The sequence below is a fragment of the Sinocyclocheilus rhinocerous genome, unplaced genomic scaffold (assembly GCF_001515625.1).
Source record: "Sinocyclocheilus rhinocerous isolate Xijiao unplaced genomic scaffold, SAMN03320098_v1.1 scaffold566, whole genome shotgun sequence".
NCBI classification, from domain to species: Eukaryota; Metazoa; Chordata; class Actinopteri; order Cypriniformes; family Cyprinidae; genus Sinocyclocheilus; species Sinocyclocheilus rhinocerous.
In genome coordinates this window covers 262,604-284,368 of record NW_015647044.1, presented here as the reverse complement: position 1 = coordinate 284,368, position 21,765 = coordinate 262,604, and the positions used below count along the sequence as shown (strand labels likewise).

The window sequence follows — 21,765 nt, the reverse complement described above, 5'->3', positions numbered from 1 at the left end:
AGCACTAATATATGTATATATATATATATATATATATAGTGTATGAACTGTATTTTCGTTTAAAAAGGCAAAACATTTACGGATCAATAATTTTAGAAATTTGCATAGATTTATATTATGAATCTACAACATTGCTTTTCTGATTTAAACATGTGACCATCTCCATGAACCAAATGCACTGGGAATGTCTGTCTCAGTGGATCAGACGCCGGTACCTTAAAGTGGTGCTCCATGTTGCTGTCAGTGTATTTGGGGATGTGGAGGAAGATGAGGAGGTTCTGATGGAGGTAGTGAGCCACCGCCTGGATCCACGGCACACAGTACTGCGGCAGACAGAACTCCATCACCTCCGTCGCCGGAGAGCCGGGAGGCTGAATGAACTGAGACGAAGAGGAAAAAAATTATGTGCAATAACCAAAAATCATCTCCACAGTCTATTATCCAACCATTAATCTCAAACAACACACCCGCCAACCGCCCACAAACTGAGAAAAACAGTGACCGCACATTAAGCGGCTTTGGTTCTGGAAGTATTTCAGCAATATTTCAAAAAATCTTCAATAAAGACTTCTAAACCAACTCGCTCTGAGATGAATCACAGCATCACAAGCTTTGATTCAAAGCAAAAAGCATTTAAAAGTCAGACATCACACAACTTCAGAAGACTTGAAATACAGCACATGAGTTGTATTTTACGATACTTTATTGTCATTTTTTCCCCACAAATGTCTGTCTCTGCATAGGGCGGGCAAATATAATTCATCTGCTTAATCTGTACTTAACCTGCGGCGAAGAACAAGTCTGTCATAGACAAAAGATGGTCAAAGAAGAAAAAGAGAAAGAAATCACCTCCACATCTGCAGGCGTCAGTTTGCAGTTCCTGACCAGCATGACTGTGATAATGTCCAGCGTGGCCTCGTCCAGACGCTTCCTCAAAACCTTCACCAGTTCATCAGTGATCTCTGGACCTGTCCATCACACAACATCATATCTCACTTGGAGATGTGTCACAAAATGGAAGTACAATAGTTCACAGATTGGAAGCCGTTTCATATTGACTTTAGATTTATAACTGAAGTCTCCCGAGCAGGTGCTGAAATCCCTCAGAGCTGCTCGCGAAACCCAGAAACGACCCGACATTCTTCTAAAATTCCTATTCTTCATTCGGCTTCTTCTGATTAAGGGCTGCTACAGCAGCATCCGTCTCCATTTTGCTCTGTCCTCTAATTTTCCTATTATTCTAAAATGTGCAAAATAGTCATAATAAAGAATGAGTCGATATGGGCTGATTTAATCAACATTTGCTGCCCACAATTAATTTACAGGAAAAGAAATAACTCATGGCCCTGATAACAGCAGGATGAATGCAGAGCGACAGCGCCTCCTGTCAGCTGCTGATGGTACTGCAGGTGAAGCTGGAGAGTCCTGACAGTTTGATTCAGATAAAAATCAATTAAAACGGTTATTCCATATACGTAGTAAGGTTTCACAAAATAAAACTGAGCAAATAAAGTGTAATGATATTAATAAAAACAGTATTCTTCCACCAAACAATGTAGTTCCTCAGAAACAGTTGTGGTTCCAACAAAGTGGTTGCCAAGAAACACAAACGTAAACAAAGGTGTTTGTTTGTAGAGTAATTTACAACAGCTTCGAACGTGGCTCAGCCAATCAGAATCAAGGACCGGAACTCTCCGTTTTATAATCTTGCTTCCATTCTCTATTTTTTAAATGTTGGTCTATTTAAAAATACGTTGGCCTTGTGCTGCGTCTTGCTGCTTTTTCAACAAATCACACCATAAGTGATGCATATTCAAGAACCTGTACAGTTTAAATCATTTCAACTATTACATTGAGTTGCGTTCCGTCCAGCTATTTACAAACGCAAGAATTGGTCTGAACTTAATGGTTCATTGGTTTTGCTTTCAGTAAGCATGGCTGGTGTAGTGTTGTAACATCCCTCACAGAAACCAACTCACTTCATTCATCTTTTGTTTTGTCACTGTACTGTGAGAAACATTTATCCATCCCTCTCTCTCACCTGCGGTCCCTACGCCATGCACCTGCAGCAAAACGTGTTTGTCCACCAGTCCAACCGGCCTTGAGCCTTCCAGAGAAGAGCGTGATGCCTGTGAACATGATACATGTCATCACACACTTACATACAACATAACACACATCACATCAGGGCTCAAGGGAGCACGTTCTACGCCTGCTTTTCAGACTATAAACACATAATTGCTCACATCTCCCATTTCTATAGCTCAGGATGAGGCTCATAAATGGCGTAAACACAAGGACAGTTCAGTGCTTTGCGAACGGCAGGTAAATCATTCACTCTGGAAGGCGATCTGAGCCCTAATGGCTGGCTGCTGAGGGCTCTGGTTTCCTAAAGCGTAATGAGAAGTGACAGTATGTGAATGTTACCGTGAGGTCCTCAGAGCCCAGCGGCTCCTGGCTGCGAGCCAGACCGACAGAGCGCGACACGTGCACGTTTCCATCCAAATCACTGTACTTCCCTGCCTGAGACGTCTCGGAGAGTCTGTGGAGACGGACAGATGAGACGAGGAGGTCAAGAACATGAAAAGAATTCAAATACATTCTAGCAATCACTTACAGCACTAGGAGATGATGGCGAGAATGCCACAGATGGAGAAATTAAAGAGATATTATAGTGGCAGACAGATATATCAACACATGTTCTGCTTTCAATTATTTCTGAATGACCTACAAGTAAATACTGTGCAATCATTTTTTGGGGTATGCTAATAATAAATATTTGTGACTGTGTATAGGCATTATATCAGTCACTAACATTTAGTTCCTTTGAAATAGCAGCTTCATAACCTGAGCTAAAAGTATCTAATTAAATTCAGGATGATTAAGGGAACAAGATCTTTTTAAATGAGATGATGACAGAATTTATTTGGCAATCAGAGCTGGATTTATCTGGCATAAAACAATGAGGATCGGGTGATAAAACAACAAATTAGGTAATAAATCTACAAATAAACATAGATGCACTACCCAATAAAGATAAATTAATACTCTTAGCATTAAGCTGATCAGAAATGACAGTAAAGACATTTATAATGTTACAAAATCTAATTGTATATATATATAGATAGATAGATAGATAGATAGTTCAACATATATTTTATATATAAACAATTCTCATACTATTGTCATTTCATAGTTTTAATCATTTTAAAATATTTTTTAATAATTAATAATTATTCTACAATGTTCAAAATAGTAAAAATAATAAAGAATGTGTAGATATGAGTCAATTTAATCAATATTTGATCCTCAAAAATAAGATAAACGCAGAATTGTCAGCCATCTGCACACTTTTTCTTGCTTTCCTTCTTTGCTATGTTTTAATTGTTGGTCTATTTAAAATATGTTAGATGGATGTCTTTGGTCGTTGTGCTGCATTTTGTTACTTTTTCAACATATTTAGGAACCTTTTTAAACTTTACACAGTTTAAACTTTTTCAACAATCCTGAAATACGAAATGTATCACATTTCCACAAAAATATGAAGCAGCACAACTGTTTTCAACATTGATAATAATCAGAAATGTTTCTCGAGCAGCAAATCAGCATATTAGAATGATTTCTGAAGATCATGTGACACTGAAGACTGCTGTAATGATGCTGAAAATTCAGCTTTGATCACAGAAATACATTACAGTTTAACAGATATTCACATAGAAAACAGCTATTTGAAATTGTAATAATATTTCACATTTTTAAATTTTTTTCTGTATTTTTGATCAAATAAATGCAGCCTTGGAGAGCAGAAGAGACTTATTTCAAAAATTTTACCAACCCCAAACGTTTGAACGGAATTGTAAATTGATACTTTAACATTCACATTTATATTACTGCTTTTGGAAATGTTTTTTATCCAAAGTGGTTTACTTTCTACTCAAGCTAAACACGTCATCAGTTCATGCACTCCCTGGGAATCGAACCCACAACCTTAGTGTTGGATCAACAAACTCTCGTTTACTCCGCTCTTCAGATACCAGCATCAATCACTGAAAAGCTCATATTGGTCAATATCTAATATGAAAAAATGCAGAGGTTCTGACTCACCGGAGGTAGAACACAGATTTGGTGGTGCGCTCCTGATAAACAAACATGTTTTTGCGGTTTACCACACAGAAAGCGTTTAGTACGGAGCGCAGAGCCTGGATAGCTGAAAGAACCAGAGAAAACAAATCATCTTTGGACATAAGCTCCCCAGTTTTTCAAGATAAAAACATGTTTCCATGAGGAACCACCTAAATGGTCCGCTGTGGTGTCACTCACCCCGGGACACGCCCATGTTGGGCCCCATTTTGAGACGTGGGTGAATATAAATGACGGTGCTCCAGACCACGTCACAGGCGAAGTAACCCGGGATGAACTGCATGGTAGCGGCAAGGTAGTCCCGCGGCTGATAGCTCTCGTCTGCATTGTAGTCTGAGGCGGGAAAAATGTGCAATGATGGGGATGAGACTTTCATCTTAACAATTTCATAACAAAAGGGCGATTAGCAGGATTAGCTGAACTCCACAGACCCGCAGAGCACCTCAAGTCGTACGATACAAATTAAGCATTTGAGCGTTGATCTCTGTGGTCGACTGGATCCAATTCATTTGCACAGTCTGAGGCAGAACGATAGGCCATATGAGGACATTAGTGCGGTAATTCACGCTAAACAGAGGATATAAAATTGTAGTCAATAAGGCGAGTGCTCAGACTCATACTGCGGTCTCATTATCACCACCCTTGAATTGACCTTCCCGATGGGCTTCTGTGTGAGAGTCTGTGTTTGTTTGCATTAGTGTAAATTGTTCTGCATTTTACAGCAGCAGCAGGCGTTATTAAATCTGTACTGCATATCAAGAGTGCAACAATATCAGCAGTTTTCATTTACACAAAGCCATACGCGTGGTGTGGAGCTACACAATTCATTAAAATAAAACTGAAATCAAGATATGGTTTTGTGCCATTATCACAAATGCTGCAATTTAATTAAATACACTGCAAAAATTACTTTCTTACTTAGTATTTTCGTCTTGTTTTCCAGTACAAATATCTAAGCATTCTTAAATCAAAATACAAAGAGAAAGGAAAACTTGAAATCGCATCATATGACCCCTTTAACATAAGATATTAAGTCTTATTTTCTGCATTGAAATTAAGCAAGTTTATGCTCAAAACAAGAAAAAAAGCCAATGGGATCAGAAAAATCCATTTGATTTAAGTTTTTTTTTTTTTATCCAATTGGCAGATATTTTTTCTTGTTTTGAGCATAAACTCACTTAATTTTGATACATTTTTCAGAATGCAAAACTTAATATCTTGTTATTTTTCTTGTGTCTTGAATTAAGAATGTTCAGATATTTGTAGTTGGATTTAATTTTTTTTCGCAGTGTAAAAATATGCGCTGCAAGAGTTTGGGTCTTGGGTCAACGTGTTTTGAGATATGTAATGAGAAACGCTTATAACCGGCTAAAAAATTTCAAAACATTAAACCATTAAGCTTTTAAGGCAATAAATAAATATTGTTGTACTGTCAAATACATTATTTTACTAAAACTTTTCTTAAATATTAGATTTTTTTTTATTTTGCAGTAAAATATTGCAATAGCAATATTTATTATTCAGTTTAATATTTTTAATAATTATTATTATTTTTATTATTATTATAATAAAGTATTTATGTTAATACTGACACATAATCACAATTTTTTTGGCCAATCTGCTTTTTTTAAATTGCATTTTAAAAAATTGTGGATCACAATTTTATTAGATAATAATAAAATAATAATAATAACAACAATAATGACTCCGGCATGTGCATGGATCTGAAGCAGTAAGAGTAAAAGAGATTAATATTTCATGCATTTATTTGCTTAGCATTTCATTGATTTATTTGCTCATTAGAAATAGTGAGTAACTCACATGCCAAACTATTTGTTGCACTTAACCTTCTGCATTTTATTTAGTTATGAGCAGTATGGGCCACTCTCTCTTAATTTCATCACACATTTTGAGTCTTTTGGCATAAAAGACTCTAAATGTGAGATGAAATTAAAAGAAAACGGAAAAGCAGAGCAGTCTGAGCTGGGACATTTGGTTCCCATACAAAAGATTTTAATAGATGAAGAAATCTGGGAAAATGATGACAATTTTCTGACTAATGTAGCTATTTTTAAAACAAAAACATTCCAAATCGGCACTTCCTGTCAAAGAGGCTCAGGCTCTGGCGTGTAGAAAGAGTGTGTGTCAGTCATTCGGCTGAGGCATTAAGTACTGCACCGTCAGAGTTGGTCATCCTGGGCCGGTAGAGCGACTCGTGCTTCCAGATGTCCTCTTCGCTCTCAGCCACCAGGAGAGAGTGACACACGCGACTATCATGCAGGTCCTGCAGCAGGAGGCGCTGTGGAGAAAATCATGGGAGGTTAAAGAGTAACAAAGTGGAAAACAGTGCTAGAGGATCAGAGGTGACGACTCTGAGATAGTGGGTGTTTCTGGCCAGTATGAGCTGGACCAGACTTTACGCTGATAGTGAAAGGCTGTTCTTTACCTGGTTGACTGTTCGGCACATTTCTCCAATCCTCCTCACCACCAGCTGATGAAGACGCAGGTACTCTGGGATCTCCTCCTCTTCCTCCTCTTTCCCTCTGTTAAAACTCCTGACAACACAATGCTCAAGATTCACAACAGTACAAAGCGTTTTTACATTCTCAGCTGGAAAATGCAAAACTCGGTTTTGTTTGCATGTCTGGGGAAAAGCGTTTGCAATTTAAGCACTACAAACAGACATGCTGCTCATTTGTATGCTTCATATATTTAGAGCACAACTGAACACAAACTCATTGATAGGCATAAGACTTGGACAACAAAACAGCTTTGAAGTCAACTTGATGAATAGAAGGATCCAAAGATCAGCATTTATGTGAAATAAAAAGCTTTTGTAACACATTATACACTATACCATTCAAAAGCTTAGAGTCAGTATATATATTTTTTTTAAAGAAATTATGTTATATTATATAATAATATTATATACAGTTAAAAAGTAATTAATAATTGAATAATCATCAAATAGCATTAAATAATTAATATATTATATGTGTAGATAGTGGGTGTTTCTGGCCAGAATGAGCTGGACCAGACTTTACGCTGATAGTGAAAGGCTGTTCTTTACCTGGTTGACTGTTCGGCACATTTCTCCAATCCTCCTCACCACCAGCTGATGAAGACGCAGGTACTCTGGGATCTCCTCCTCTTCCTCCTCTTTCCCTCTGTTAAAACTCCTGACAACACAATGCTCAAGATTCACAACAGTACAAAGCGTTTTTACATTCTCAGCTGGAAAATGCAAAACTCGGTTTTGTTTGCATGTCTGGGGAAAAGCGTTTGCAATTTAAGCACTACAAACAGACATGCTGCTCATTTGTATGCTTCATATATTTAGAGCACAACTGAACACAAACTCATTGATAGGCATAAGACTTGGACAACAAAACAGCTTTGAAGTCAACAATAAACGCTGGATAATAGAAGGAATAGAAGGATCCAAAGATCAGCATTTATGTGAAATAAAAAGCTTTTGTAACACATTATACACTATACCATTCAAAAGCTTAGAGTCAGTATATATATTTTTTTTAAAGAAATTATGTTATATTATATAATAATATTATATACAGTTAAAAAGTAATTAATAATTGAATAATCATCAAATAGCATTAAATAATTAATATATTATATGTGTATGTGTGTGTATTTAAAATGATTATTTCTAAAATAAAATTGAATAATAATTTAGAAAAATAAATTATTTAACTAATTAAAATTATTTCAAATAATCAATACATTTTATAATTTTATAAAATGATTTTTTTTTTTTTAATAATAGCACACTCCTTACCAAACAACAAACATTCATGTCAACAAACTATGAGACTGTACTGATGTTTAATACGTTGAATCTAGCAAATGACTTAAATAAGACAAAGAGTGTCAAACGATCATTTCAAACCAGCCTTCTACCAGCCAGTTAACTTGCTGATTTTTGCTTGCATTTGGTGCTTTCTGAATGTGAATTTCGTCACCTGAGCGCGTCTCTGCAGCAGTACCTGGCATGAGAGAAAACCTCCACTCTGTCCTGATGAATTCTGACGATGAGCCAGAAATCAGGCATGAGCGGTGTCTGTCTCTCCTGCTCATTCATAGTGGGTCCGTCGCACTCAGAATCACTGCTGCCGCCATCATAACCTGAAACACACACAGCAGAGAGGACAAGGACCATGAGGAATGATGACTGTGATGTAAATGTGAGTTTGAACATGCTGTGTGTTGAGTGAAGTCTCACCCATCATGTCTGAGTCCAGGCTGCCCTGACTGGAGACGACGCTCTGAACTCGACTGGGCCGTAGTTTCCCACTGCCTAAAAGCAACAGGAATCAAAACCGCTTAGAATAAATAGCATAAACTTTATTATTAGAGTCTAACTATGGATAAACATACAAACAAACAAAATCCAAAAACATCCAAAGAGATGACAATAATCCAAACAGGCAACAAAAAAATATATAATCACATGATCCAAAAACTTTTTTTTTTTTGGATCATGTGACATATGCAACCATGTTATCGATTTCTGTTTTAAAGAAATAGTTCACCCAAAAATAACCTCAATCCCTCCAGGATGTAGATAAGTTTGTTTCTTCATCAGGTTTGGAGAAATGTAGCATTGCATCACTTGCTCACCAATGCAGTGAATGGGTGCCGTCAGAATGAGAGTCCAAACAGCTGATAAAAACATCACAATAATCCACAAGTAATCAACACCACTCCAGTCCATCAGTTAACATCTTTTTAAGTGAAAAGCTGCATGTTTGTAAGAAACAATTCCATCAGTAAGACGTTTTTAACTTCAAACCATCATTTCCAGCCAAAATACGAGTCCATAATCCATAATAATGCTTCCTGCCCTGTTCTCTCTCACATCAAAATCCACCCACATATTTGTTCAGAGCTGTTTTGGCTTATAAACAGTGCTTGATCTGTGCAGATTTCTCTCCTGATTCAGACCAGATGAGTTTTTCACTGGAGGAAGCTTGGATTATGGACTATTTTGTGGATTACTGGATTATTTTGACTGGAAATGATGGTTTGAAGTTAAAAACGTCTTACTGATGGATTTGTTTCTTACAAACATGCAGCTTTTCTCTTCTCCAGATGTTAACTGATGGACTGGAGTGGTGTGGATTATTGTGATGTTTTTATCAGCTGTTTGGACTCTCATTCTGACGGCACCCATTCACTGCATTGGTGAGCAAGTGATGCAATGCTACATTTCTCCAAATCTGATGAAGAAACAAACTCATCTACATCTTGGATGGACTAAATAATAAATTATCAGCAAATTTTCATTTTTGGCTGAAATATTTCTTTAAGATGACTCTTAAATCTTGCACCTTATCGTTGTCTTTTTTTCATCCTCATAGTGTGCAGGCCTTTTTTGCAATGTTTTGTCTAACTACACCAGCAGGATCTCAGTAAACTCAGATGACGCTGGTTTCTCGTGACACTCACTGTGTGTGGTGGACTGCACGGACTCGGCCAGGCTGGCAGCCGAGGGGGTTTTTGGAGGGGACGTGTGATCAGACGAGCGCTCGGTGCTGCTGCTGCCTGCCTGCAGGTGAGCAGCGCTGCTGATGGCACTCTGAGGTCGAGTCTCCTCTGCGTCGGCCTGTTTGATCTGCCCGGGGTCAGAGGTCTCAGAGTGAGACTCACTGACTGAATCAGCTGCTGCAGGCCGCGTGTCCTCCTTGGCCCTCTGCGTGTCTCCACACTCCACCTGCTCCAGGAAAAAAAACACATGAATCATACACCAGATGAAGAGGAAGACAACAAAAAGGCTCTTTGGGAGATTTGATTTAGATCGGTCAATCATTGCATTCTGAGGTCAGATGTTTTGTATAATAAAGCTAAACTGTATAACCTTTATCTCCAGCCCCTGATTTTGTGCTTGTTTCATGTCTCTTGTATCACTTTTCACTTTTTCTTCTCACATAATAAAATCATTTAAACTAAAATCATACATTTATTTGAATATATATTTCATGCCCGTTTATGTATTTATTTCCATTTCCATCATAAATGAGGTCATTTAAGTTCAAAAGTTTTGGGTCATTTAGTTTTTTTAATGTTCTCTTCTGTTTACAAGGCTGCATTTACTTGAGAAAAAATACAGCAAAAACAGTAATATTATTATAATTTTAAATAACTGTTTTCTATGTGAATATATGTTAAAATTTCCAAATGCATTAATATAAATGTGAATATTAAAGTAGTAATTTACACTACCGCTCAAAAGTTTGGGGTTGGTAAGATTTTTGAAAGAAGCCTCATCTGCTCTCCAAGGCTGCATTTATTTGATTAAAAATACAGAGAAAAAAAATTAAAAATGTCACATGATCTTCAGACATCATTCTAATATGCTGATTTGCTGCTCAACAAACATTTCTGATTATTATCAATGTTGAAGACAGTCGTGCTGCACAATATTTTTGTGAAAACCGTGATACATTTTATTTTTCAGGATTCTTTGATGAATAAAACGTTCAAAGAAACAGCATTTATTTGAAAAAGAAATCTTATAACATGATACATTTCTTCGATCATTTTAATGCATCCTTGCTGAATAAAATGAATTCTTAAATTAAATAAAATTAAATATTAGTTTCTTTCATATTGAAAATCATACTGAACTTTTGATCCTTTGTTGAAAAAGGCAAACCCAAAATGCACCGCAAAGTGAAAAATCCTTTTTGAGACTGGTCAAAGTTTGAAAAATGTTTCAAATTAATTACAAATATACCTATATATTTGATCATATTTAATCACTAGCTAAAATATAGATTATTTTTTTAATCTAATCTACACATGACTATTTAAACCAATTTCTGTGTGTACTATGTATTATGCTTCATTAAAGTATTGCATCGTTAGCTTAAAATGTTAATGTATAGTTCTACTGAAATCAATTGAGTCGAGTCTTTCATTCATTCATTTTGAGTTTCCATTTCAGTTAGGATGTTGATTTATAAGACAGCTGCCCATGTTGCAATAGACAGCAAGTCAGCTTTGTTAAATCTGATTAAAAAAATTAATTTGCATTATGCAATGCTTTTCTTCAGGTGTGGTTTAAAAGGTTTTTGATAATTACCTCAGTGTCGGGCTCTTTTTTCTTGGAGTCCCCTTCTCTGTCTTTGTCTGGCGTGCAGATGTTTGCTGAAGCTCTGGCTCCGTCCTCCACCTCAGGACACAGGCTGGTTTGCTGAGAGCTTGTTCCCACGGCCGTTGAGTACTGAGCAGCGATGCTAGACAGCTGTCTTGCAGCCTGGAGCCTGTGAGACTGCTGGCGACTCAGTGAGACGTAGTGGAAGTTGTGCTGCTCGGCGTTCAGCAGGTAACCAGGAAGCGATAACCTCTTGAACTCCTGCAGCGAGGAAGCAGGGACGTGTTATTAAACAACGGGGCAGAACATAATCTCGTTCCTGACCTTTCCTGGAGAGTCTTATCACCAATAATAGAGGTCATCGCATGAGTTCAAACCTCTTGAAACTTTTCCAGCGACTGCTCGGGACCAAATACGAACAGCAGGGGAACGAGCTCACAGTGGCACTGCGGGCGGCCGCTGGAGCGACACACGTGCTCCGACACTTTCTGCAGCGTGGAGGAGCTGATAACAGACGAGTGCCGCAGAGCGGAGACTATCTCATCCTCCAACAGCCAACGGATCTGAAACAGGGTTATTATATTATATAGTATACATAATGTATGTAGTATACTGTATATTACATCAAAAACTTAACTAAAACCATAAGACATTTTTGTGAAATAAAAGTAACAAAATTATAAAATAAATGTTAACTGAAATAAAATAAAATATTAAAAAATATTTTATTTCAATTAGTTAACATTTCAAATTTGTATTTAAAATACTAAAATAAAAAAACTGAAATAAAAATAAATAAAAATTATATTGACATATTAGAAAAAAATTATAAAAACAAAAAACAAAACAAAATGAGACATTTTTGTTAAATAAATGCAATAAAAATATAAAATAAATGTTAACTGAAATAAAATAAAATATTAAAACATTTTATTTAAATTAGTTAACATTTCACATTTTTATTTAAAGTACTAAAATAATTAAAACTGAAATAAAAATTAATAAAAATTATATTGACATATTAGAAAAAAAATTATAAAAACAAAAAATAAAACAAAATGAGACATTTTTGTTAAATAAATGCAATAAAAATATAAAATAAATGTTAACTGAAATAAAATAAAATATTACAAAATATTTTATTTAAATTAGTTAACATTTAAAATTTTTATTTGAAGTACTGAAATAATTAAAACTGAAATAAAAATTAATAAAAATGATATTGACATATTAGAAAAAAATATATAAAAACAAAACAAAATGAGACATTGCTCAATGTTAGTTAATCTTAGCAATGCATTACTAATGGGACTTATTGTAAAATTTTGCCAATAATTGTTTGAGAATATTGAAAATTATTATTATTTAAAATTACAATGTCATTAAATATTATTATTATTATTATTAAATAAAAAATAAAATCACTTTAATTTTCATTGAAATCTTTGCACTCTCACCTCATCCATGGTGGCTAAAACAGCCATTTTGTGTGGAATAGGAAGTTTGGACAGCGGATCTCCAGCCATACTGCAGAAGACGACAAAATAACAAGTTCATCCTCAAGATATTTGGCAACAGATGATGTCTGCTGAGCTCCGAACGCTCACCTTTCCACACCAACCCCGCGCAGGCCGTCCAGATTAGCCATGAGCTCCTCGTCAGAGCGATAGGACGAGGGCTGTCCAGGAGAGCGGTTCAGAGACACGCTGCTCTCAGACGTGTATCTACAGTACATGCACAGAGAACCATCAGGATCACTCCAGCTGCAGCCATGCTGTTTTCTTCCTCACTCTGCGACGCTTCACAAGCACTGACCTGTTGTGGTGGAAGTCAGGAGCCATGACCTCGATGTCCAGAGGTAACGTGAGCACGAAGATATCAAGAGTGACAGACAACTCGTTCAGATCCACCGACTGAAGACTCTCAGCGTCCTCAAGACAGGTAATGACTTCACCTGCAAAAAAAAAAATAATAATAATAATTTTTAGATTCACTAACATTATTGAAAATACATTAACCAGATTAATACTAATCAGAGGGATCAAATTTGAGATTAAAAAAAAAACAACTCAATATACATGGTGTCCATCCCTTCTAACCAATGAATTAAAGCAATAAGCCCCAAGAAGCCGTGGTTTACAGTGAATTTATAACAGCTAAGGGGCGTTGTTAGGCACGACACGAAGTGGAGGCTTCACGGGGCTTATTGCTTTTATAAAACGGTTATTCCATATACGTAGTAAGGTTTCACAAAATAAAACAGAGCAAATAAAGTGTAATGATATTAATAAAACCAGTATTCTTCCACCAAACAATGTAGTTCCTCAGAAACAGTTGTGGTTCCAATAAAGTGGTTGCCGAGCAACACACAAACGTAAACAAAGGTGTATGTTTGTAGAGTATTTTACAACAGCTTAGAACAATCAGCCAATCAGCCAATCAGCCAATCAGAATCAAGGACTGGAACTCTCCGTTTTATAATAATGATTTTTCATGAGTTGTTCTTTATTTATATTATATTATTATATTTATATTATGTATATATTATTATAGAATTTATTAATATTTTAAAGTTACATTTATTTATTTTCAGTTTTTATTTTAGTTTACATTTTAGTAATTTTGTTATTAAGCAATTAGTGCTTATGTCATTTTTTTTAAAATTATTTTTCTGTTTAGCTTTAATTTATTTTATTTCAGTTCGCTTTCATTTATTTTATTTCAGTCCAGGTTTTGGTATTTTTTAGTACTTCAACTTAAACTTATTTTATTTCAGTTAGTTGCCAATGTAACATTTTTCTCTCTCTCTTTTTTTTTTTAAACCTTTTCATCTAATATTTATTTCAGCTTAATTTTAATTAATTAAATATTTTTGTTAGTTTTAGATTTATTTTTAGAAAATCATTAGTTTTATTTTTAATGTTAACAACACTGTTGATCAGGATTTTGATGTGGCATATTTTCATATATATTTAGCCAATCCTTGAAATTAATACAATTAAATGGTTAAAGGTCTTATTTTAAATGACTAAGTTATATTCACAACCAAAATTTTCCTGACATTTCCAGGTCACAACCATAAGCTAATTAACATAAGTCCACCTACATTTACATATCATATAAATACTTGTTTAGTATTTAGCAAATTATTATTTAGCACTATTATGATTTTTAAAGTGAAGAGAGCCAGTCATAACAAAGCTGATTTGCAAAAGTTATTATAATTTTAACGTTTTTCAATTATAACTTGATTTGGATAAAAGTGTCAAAATATTGTATGCAAATATACAGTACAGTTAAAAAATGGCCATGAAAAACAAAATGATACATTTTTTGGTGAATTAATCTTGACTGACATTGATAGTGGACTTTAGGGAAAAAACTAAATGCAACAAAAGTGTCGAATAAGACCCTGTAAATGACTGTAAGCACAGAGTCTGAAGTCAGTGGCAGAACCCTCAGCGGTGTGTTCAGTGTCTCACCCAGACAGGTTGGCAGTGTTTGTGTGGGCATGGAGCCATGGCAGCTCTTCATGTTGACGGAGCAGGTGAGGTGCACGAACAGAGGTGGCATCTCCGGCTGCGGACCCTCCACCTCCAGCAGAGAGTCTCCGTCCAGAATACTGAAGGAGTCCTCGTCCTGGTTCACCGTGTTGGAGTCCGACCGAGACTCGCCTTCACCTGCTCCCTGTCCTCCAGCCTCCGCTCTGCCATTCCCACAATCCTGATACTCCACCTCCAGATCCGTGTCACTCTCCGTCACGATGCAGCAGCCCGACACGTTCTCTGCACATATGCAAAACATAAATATGGATAACCATGTTTTAATATACTTCAAGTTTACTAACGGGTGCAAAACACTATTAAATGCACACATAAACTTTCCAAATAACATGAAATCAACGGACCCTACTAAAGTCCCTGTTAAATGTTCATTCACCAGTGCTATGGCACCGTGGCTGTGCATGCAGTATTATTAACTAATAATAGGGATGTAACGATTCATGCGATACAATTCACAAAACTGATTTCACGATACGATTTTCCCATGATTATTTAACAAAATGACAAATTATAAATGAAAAAGAGTCCTTTTATTATTAGACAAAATGCTGCACATTTCTTTGTGAAATTGAAATATGTTGAATCACAAAACTAAATTCCCAAATCACATGAATGAATAATACAAATGCAAGACATGTCTTCATATAAACAAACTAAGGCTTTGCTTGTGCTTTTCCCATTTAAATTTAGAGGCAACCACGACATTTTAATCACGATCCAATCAAAGATGATGCATACATGCAGCATGAGCAGTTTTTGATTTAAATTAGATTGTATCATTTCGAAATTTGAAGCAAAAACAGAATGGTCTGACTTTAGCTTTGTGAAACTATACTACGTAAAACATCTGCAGGAAACAGAAACAGCAGAAGCTCTGAAAGAGATGCAGATTCACTCTCTGACAGCAGGAGGCGCTCATGGAACAGCAGCGATACAGCGTTTCCTGGGTTACCGCCGTAAACAAAGCAGCGCAGCGCTTATAAACAGTACTTTAATATGCATTTTACGGACGCAAGATGAAAAGAAAATACCATCTAAAATTTTCTGAAGTCAGTCAGCTCCCCTCAGAGATACATTATTATAAATGCCCACCGACTTGAATCGTCACACATTTTTATCGATTTTTAACCGGCTAAAGGTGCATAGTTACATCCCTGACCAATAATATAATAGAAAACTTTTCACAATCCAACTGAAGCATCACTGGATTGATAAACAGATGTTTAAAACACTGTTATTTTCTTTATGCATAACACATTTAGTGAGGGAAATATTACAGTTAAGCGCTTTAAATATGTTGCAAATGGCATTAAATTTCTTCAAAACCAATTATTTACTGAATGTGAACTTTATCAAAACAGCCTGAGGTGGAGACTTAGATATAGGTGATATTAAAAATGTAGCACTCGGGTATTAAATTGAACATTCAGTGTGTCATGAAGGATGTCTAACCGTCTTCTGTGGCGAGTTCAGCTTCAGACACCTCACAGTCCTCACTGGCTCTCCGCTCTCCCTCTCGGTCCAAATCCTCCTGCAGACGGTGGACGAGAGGAAAGGAAAGCGCTCCCATAAACCATTCATGCTATAAAGATGAGCGCCAATCTGACAGTCAAACATTTGTCTATATAAGACTATTCCCAGTGTTTCCAATACAGTTCTGTTTTTGTATTTTATGCAATGCATGTATGTTTTTAATGTGTGTACACACCTCTTTTTTGGAAGATGGAAGGCAGTAAAAGAAATAATGTGGATTGGACGGTACAGTCTTGAAATACTGAGCACCGATTTCCATGAACTTATCCTGTGAAACAAAAAGAATATGAGATATCATTTGTATGACAGCTGTGTTGTAAACATGTTGTTTCTACACCCCTGACAACATTTGCTGTCAGCCGTACCTGTATGATTTTGTGCAAATCAGGATACACGTCACATTTCTGCTGGGACTGGAGGAGCGACAGAGGGAATTCTGGGATTTTTGGAGACTTCGGTTCGTCCAGGTCCAGCGGGGATGTGGGAGCAGAGACTTTCCCACTGGAATCGGCTTCACTCACATCCTCCAGCTCAATACTTTGAGAAAAAACAAACAAATATAAAACATATAAAAACAATGAAAACAAAGCATTAATCCCACAATGCATTGCTCTAAGGTCAGTACCTGGATGAAGACACCAGCGTGGCTCTGTCAGCTCCATCATCCTCTCCCTCTCCGATGATGAAGGTGGTGGAAGCGTCACTGGACTTGCTTACGCTGACAGAGCCATGCAGCTCGTGACGCTCACGAAACACACGCACGTGTCCGCAGAGCGTCTGCAGGAAGGAAGTGATGTCGATCTCCTGCAGCGACTCCTCGCAGTAGTCCATAGCTGTCAGTAAGTCCTGCGAGCTCACGTTGTGCGACTGCTGCAGACTGCGATAAACACCTGTCAATCGACACAGGCACAAGACCAATGAAATCATTTGCCGTGAAAATTACAATAACAACATTGTACTTATTTTTGTATTGTGATATTATTTTTATGAACACATTTTGTGCCCCAATTCACATGAATGAAATGCATTATATATATGCGCAAGAATTATATATATATATATATTTTTTTTTTTTTTTACTGTAGATCTGCAGACACAATTTATTTTAGACTAATATTAAATATTTAAATAGAAAAATAACTAATTAAATACCTTTTATTTAGACAAATATAAAAAAATCATGTATCTAGACAGGGTGATTCTCATTAATAATCTCAGTAATGAGATGCTAATGAATCACCATTGAGAACAATGTGGATTACATAAAAACTAATGATATAATAAAAAAAATAATAATAAAAAAAAATAATAATAAACAATAACAAATAACAAAAACATAAAATAAATGCAATTGAAAAATGAGGATTTGTTTTTTTTTTTGCATTACACTAATAAGAATTTGTGACATAAATGTGCTTAAATGCTTATAAATTATTTCTTATTTTTTTGCTTACTAGTTTTTATATTTTATTTTAAAATAATAATAAAATAAATGTAATTAAAAATGTCTGGACTCAATGAAGTAATGATAATTTTATTTTACTTTTTTATTTTATTTTATTTATATATTTTTTTGCATTACACTAATGAGAATTCTGGAGATAAATGTGCTTAAATGTTTAAAAATGATTTCTTATTTTTTGTTTATTTATTTATAGTTTTATTTTAAAATAATAAAATAAATGCGGTAACACTTTACAATAAGTTTCCATTTGTAAACATTAGTTAACTACATTAGTTAAACTAACAATGATAAATACTTTACTTAAAAGTATACTTTTAATACTTAAAAGTATTTATTCATCTTAGTTAATGTTGATTCCAACATTTACTAATACATTATTAAAATCAAAAGTTGTATCTATTAATGTTATTTAACAGACCTGAGCTAACATGGACTAACAATGAACAGCTGTATTTTTTTATTAACTAACATTAACAAAGATTAATAAGTACTGTAACAAATGCATTGCTCATTGTTAGTAAATGCATTAAATATAGTTAACAAATGGAACCTTATTGTAAAGTGTTACCATAAATGTAATGGACAAAATGTCTGGACTCAATACTGTAATGAGAATTATTTTTATTTATTTACGTATTTATTTATTTATTTACTTATTTATTTACTTACTTCTTTACTTATTTACTTATTCACTTACTTACTTATTTATTGCATTATACTAATGAGAATTCCGTAGATGAATTTTTTATTTACTTTTTTTTTTTTTGCTTATTTATTTATATTTGTATTTATTTAAGCTCTATGCATATGTTAGAGTGTGACCTTTGACATAGCTCTGGTAGTAGTGCTCCTGTAGCAGGCTGCAGTAGTTTGCCAGTTCTTTGTGTTTGTGGGGGTGCGCCATGAGCTCCGTCCAGGAGGAGGCGCTGCTGCGCTCCTGAGAGATTGACCTGCCCAGAGACACACACACACACACACACCAGATAACAGCAGGCCACAATCTGCCAGACATTTCCTACAACACTACACCAGACACCAGCTTAAAATAGCAGAGACAAGCAGCAGGAAAAGCAATACCCAAGATATTCATCCATACGTCTATTACAGAGAAAAACTGGCTCTTTCAGACACTTCTTTTAACTTTTGTCTTCAGATCAGCATTTTGCTTTTAACTAATGCATTTAAATTCAAACAGAGTTCAATTACAGCCCAACAAAGAGATACAAGAGCTGTTTATTATTGCAGTAACACTGAGTCAGACCTCAGGCATGATGTTAAATAAATACATATTTATAACAAATAAATAAGGCAATTTATTTGCAATTTCTGAAAAAAGACACCATTATGAAAATGCAGATAACATGCAACAACCATATCTGTCTGACGTGTACAAAAACCAAATGCGTGCTTTCTATTTTTCAGATTTGATTAATTCTAGTCTGTATTTATTGACTATATTACGTGCAAGAACAAAAGGTGATTACAGACCCTATAGAGTGCAATAAACAGGTTTAATTAATTATTAAAATACCATTCCTTAATAGCTGATTGCTGACGGTGTTGATTTGAAATATCAGTGGCCGATGATACCTCAGTATTCCGGAGTGTAATACGATATAATAAGCAGCACAGTGCAATAGGATTACATTTATCTACAGTCCAGTGGATCATCAAATGTAAATACCGCTGAAGAGGACGGGAAAATATCAAACCAGTCATACTGCAACGGTTTCAAGCCAGCTTTAAAAGCATGCAAAACAGATTTACAGCCATGAAGCAACAACACCCGAGGTTTATACTCCAGAGGTTTACCATTTTTGTGGTCAACAAAGCGGGAAAAGCTTAGTGGAAAAAAATCAAGACGTTGAGGACACCAATATAATATGTAGCCTAAAATTGGGATGCTCAGATGAGCAGACATTACCACCGAGACAGACGTTTATCATGCAGAAGAACATACCGGATCAACAAAGGCAAATCCCACAAATAAATCAAGAATAAAGAGGACATAAGTTATATTCCAGTCATTTAGCCTCGTTTCGAATGTCTAGCGATCTCCTAAATGTCTGCATGCAGGGAACTAACCTCCTAATTTAAGTATGTACACTACCAGTCAAAAGTTTGGACACATCTACTCATGCTTTACTATGACTTTTCTCAACTCATTTTGAAATGCACAAATTGTGACACAAACAAAACCTCCTTTATATTTGCCCTTCTTCTTTGTTCAAGCTCTGCGGACTCTAGACGTTCATCATAAAAACATGAGGTGCATCCTGGGATGCTTTTGAAACTGTATTGAAAAGGCAAGAAGAAAATGTGGAACATGTATGAGGGATTTGTTTTGCCGCATTGCTTTTCCATTTCCCAGCGTAATCAGAAGGCCTTCAGTTAAGTACGTCCAAACTTTTGACTGGTACTGAACATCAGAAGGCAGAGGAAACAACCCTCAGCAGCATATGAGGTCTTAAAACACATGAGATAATATAGAACAATCCAAATCACTGTGCACCCCAATCAACAACAATATAAACTACAGCTCAAACCTTTGGGGCTGGTAAGATATTTTATTATTTTTGAAAGGAGTCTCTTCTGCTCCCCAAGGCTGGCTTTATTTGATCAAAATTACAGTAAAGGCAGTAATACTGTGAAATATTATTACCATTTAAAATAACTTTTTTCTATGTGAATATATGTTCAAATGTAATTTATTTCTGTGATCAAAGTTGAATTTTCAGCATCATTACTCCAGTCTTCAGTGTCACATGATCTTCAGAAATCATTCTAATATGCTGATTTGCTGCTCAAGAAACATTTCTGATTATTATCAATGATGAAAACAGCTGAGCTGCTTGATTTTTTCAGGATTCTTGGATGAATAGAAAGTAAAAGAACAGCATTTATTTGAAACAAAAAATATTTTGTAACATTATAAGTGCATTTACTGTCACTTTTGATCAATTTAATGCATCCTTGCTGAATATAAGTATGCATTTCTTTCAAAAAAAAAAAAATTACTGACACCCAAACTTTGAACGGCATATACAGAGATAAACGTTTGCTTTAATTCTGTTATTTTAAGACCTCAGACCCTTTTAAGTCTTCAGTAGCCTAATATCCCCTCATTACGGTCACTTTCGTAGAACAGCAAAACCCTCCAGAGAAAGAGAAAGAAAGAAGGGCCATCCTTAGGGTAACGGGGCCAAAGCGGCCCCCTCACACCCCTCATCCCCTCCCGCCCCGTCCCGCTGTAGGGCGGCAGCAGGAAGCAGTAAGCAGGGCTACCTGTATTTGGGCTGCTGACTGAACTCCCAGGAGTCTGTCTCTTGAGCTCTATTCTCATCCAAAGAGAAACCAGACAGTACAACATTAGGATGACCACATGATGCCCTCAGGAATGATCAAACACAACAGCTCTGCTCCAAAATACAGCGAACCGCCTACCGAGGCAACTTTATTAGACATCATAACCAAGTATGTTATCGATGCTTTTATTCAGACCGTTTACTGGTAATGAAGAGCTTTTCAATTCAGTCACTTAACAGGGTTAATGGAGTTAAAGTTAGAGTTAGAATTCAAGTTAGAGAGTTCAAGTTAAAACTAAAACCATAAAAAAAAAACATTTTCGTTACTTGAAATTAAACTTTAACTGAAATAAAATAAAATATTAAAAAGTAAATGTATTTTATTCTAGTTATTATATATCAACATTTCTCATTTTCATTTAATTCAACTTGAAGTACCAAAATAACTAAACTAAAGTAAAACTAACTAATTAATAAAAAAACTCTATAGGCATTTTTAAATAAAAATGACAAAAACACAAAATGACAAAAACTTTAACTAAAATTCAAGTGGAAACAGCAATATAAATAATACTAAAATTATAAAATAGAAAAAAAAAAAAAAAAAAAAAAAAAATTTTTTAATTTGACAGATGAAAATGATGC

The 21,765-nt window shown here is 35.4% G+C and overlaps 1 protein-coding gene across 1 annotated transcript in view; it reads right to left on the bottom strand.

Moving 5' to 3' along the window:
* Window positions 1-215: 215 nt before the first annotated feature.
* The window catches only part of LOC107708571 (protein SZT2-like), a gene marked incomplete at its 3' end in the record, with an annotated part of 67,037 nt that continues 45,487 nt past the window's right edge, over window positions 216-21,765 (bottom strand). Inside the window, exons 27-49 of the mRNA XM_016512833.1 lie at window positions 21,101-21,148; window positions 18,638-18,765; window positions 16,976-17,240; window positions 16,716-16,887; window positions 16,526-16,618; window positions 16,270-16,348; window positions 14,737-15,039; window positions 13,070-13,208; window positions 12,862-12,978; window positions 12,712-12,781; window positions 11,632-11,817; window positions 11,243-11,515; window positions 9,607-9,871; window positions 8,381-8,455; window positions 8,121-8,283; window positions 7,211-7,319; window positions 6,319-6,439; window positions 4,321-4,473; window positions 4,105-4,207; window positions 2,428-2,542; window positions 2,042-2,129; window positions 850-968; window positions 216-380 (exon numbers count right to left, since the gene is read on the bottom strand). Of these exons, the coding sequence (XP_016368319.1) occupies window positions 216-380; window positions 850-968; window positions 2,042-2,129; window positions 2,428-2,542; window positions 4,105-4,207; window positions 4,321-4,473; window positions 6,319-6,439; window positions 7,211-7,319; window positions 8,121-8,283; window positions 8,381-8,455; window positions 9,607-9,871; window positions 11,243-11,515; window positions 11,632-11,817; window positions 12,712-12,781; window positions 12,862-12,978; window positions 13,070-13,208; window positions 14,737-15,039; window positions 16,270-16,348; window positions 16,526-16,618; window positions 16,716-16,887; window positions 16,976-17,240; window positions 18,638-18,765; window positions 21,101-21,148 (3,349 nt within the window). The remainder of the gene's footprint in view (window positions 381-849; window positions 969-2,041; window positions 2,130-2,427; window positions 2,543-4,104; window positions 4,208-4,320; window positions 4,474-6,318; window positions 6,440-7,210; window positions 7,320-8,120; window positions 8,284-8,380; window positions 8,456-9,606; window positions 9,872-11,242; window positions 11,516-11,631; window positions 11,818-12,711; window positions 12,782-12,861; window positions 12,979-13,069; window positions 13,209-14,736; window positions 15,040-16,269; window positions 16,349-16,525; window positions 16,619-16,715; window positions 16,888-16,975; window positions 17,241-18,637; window positions 18,766-21,100; window positions 21,149-21,765) is intronic.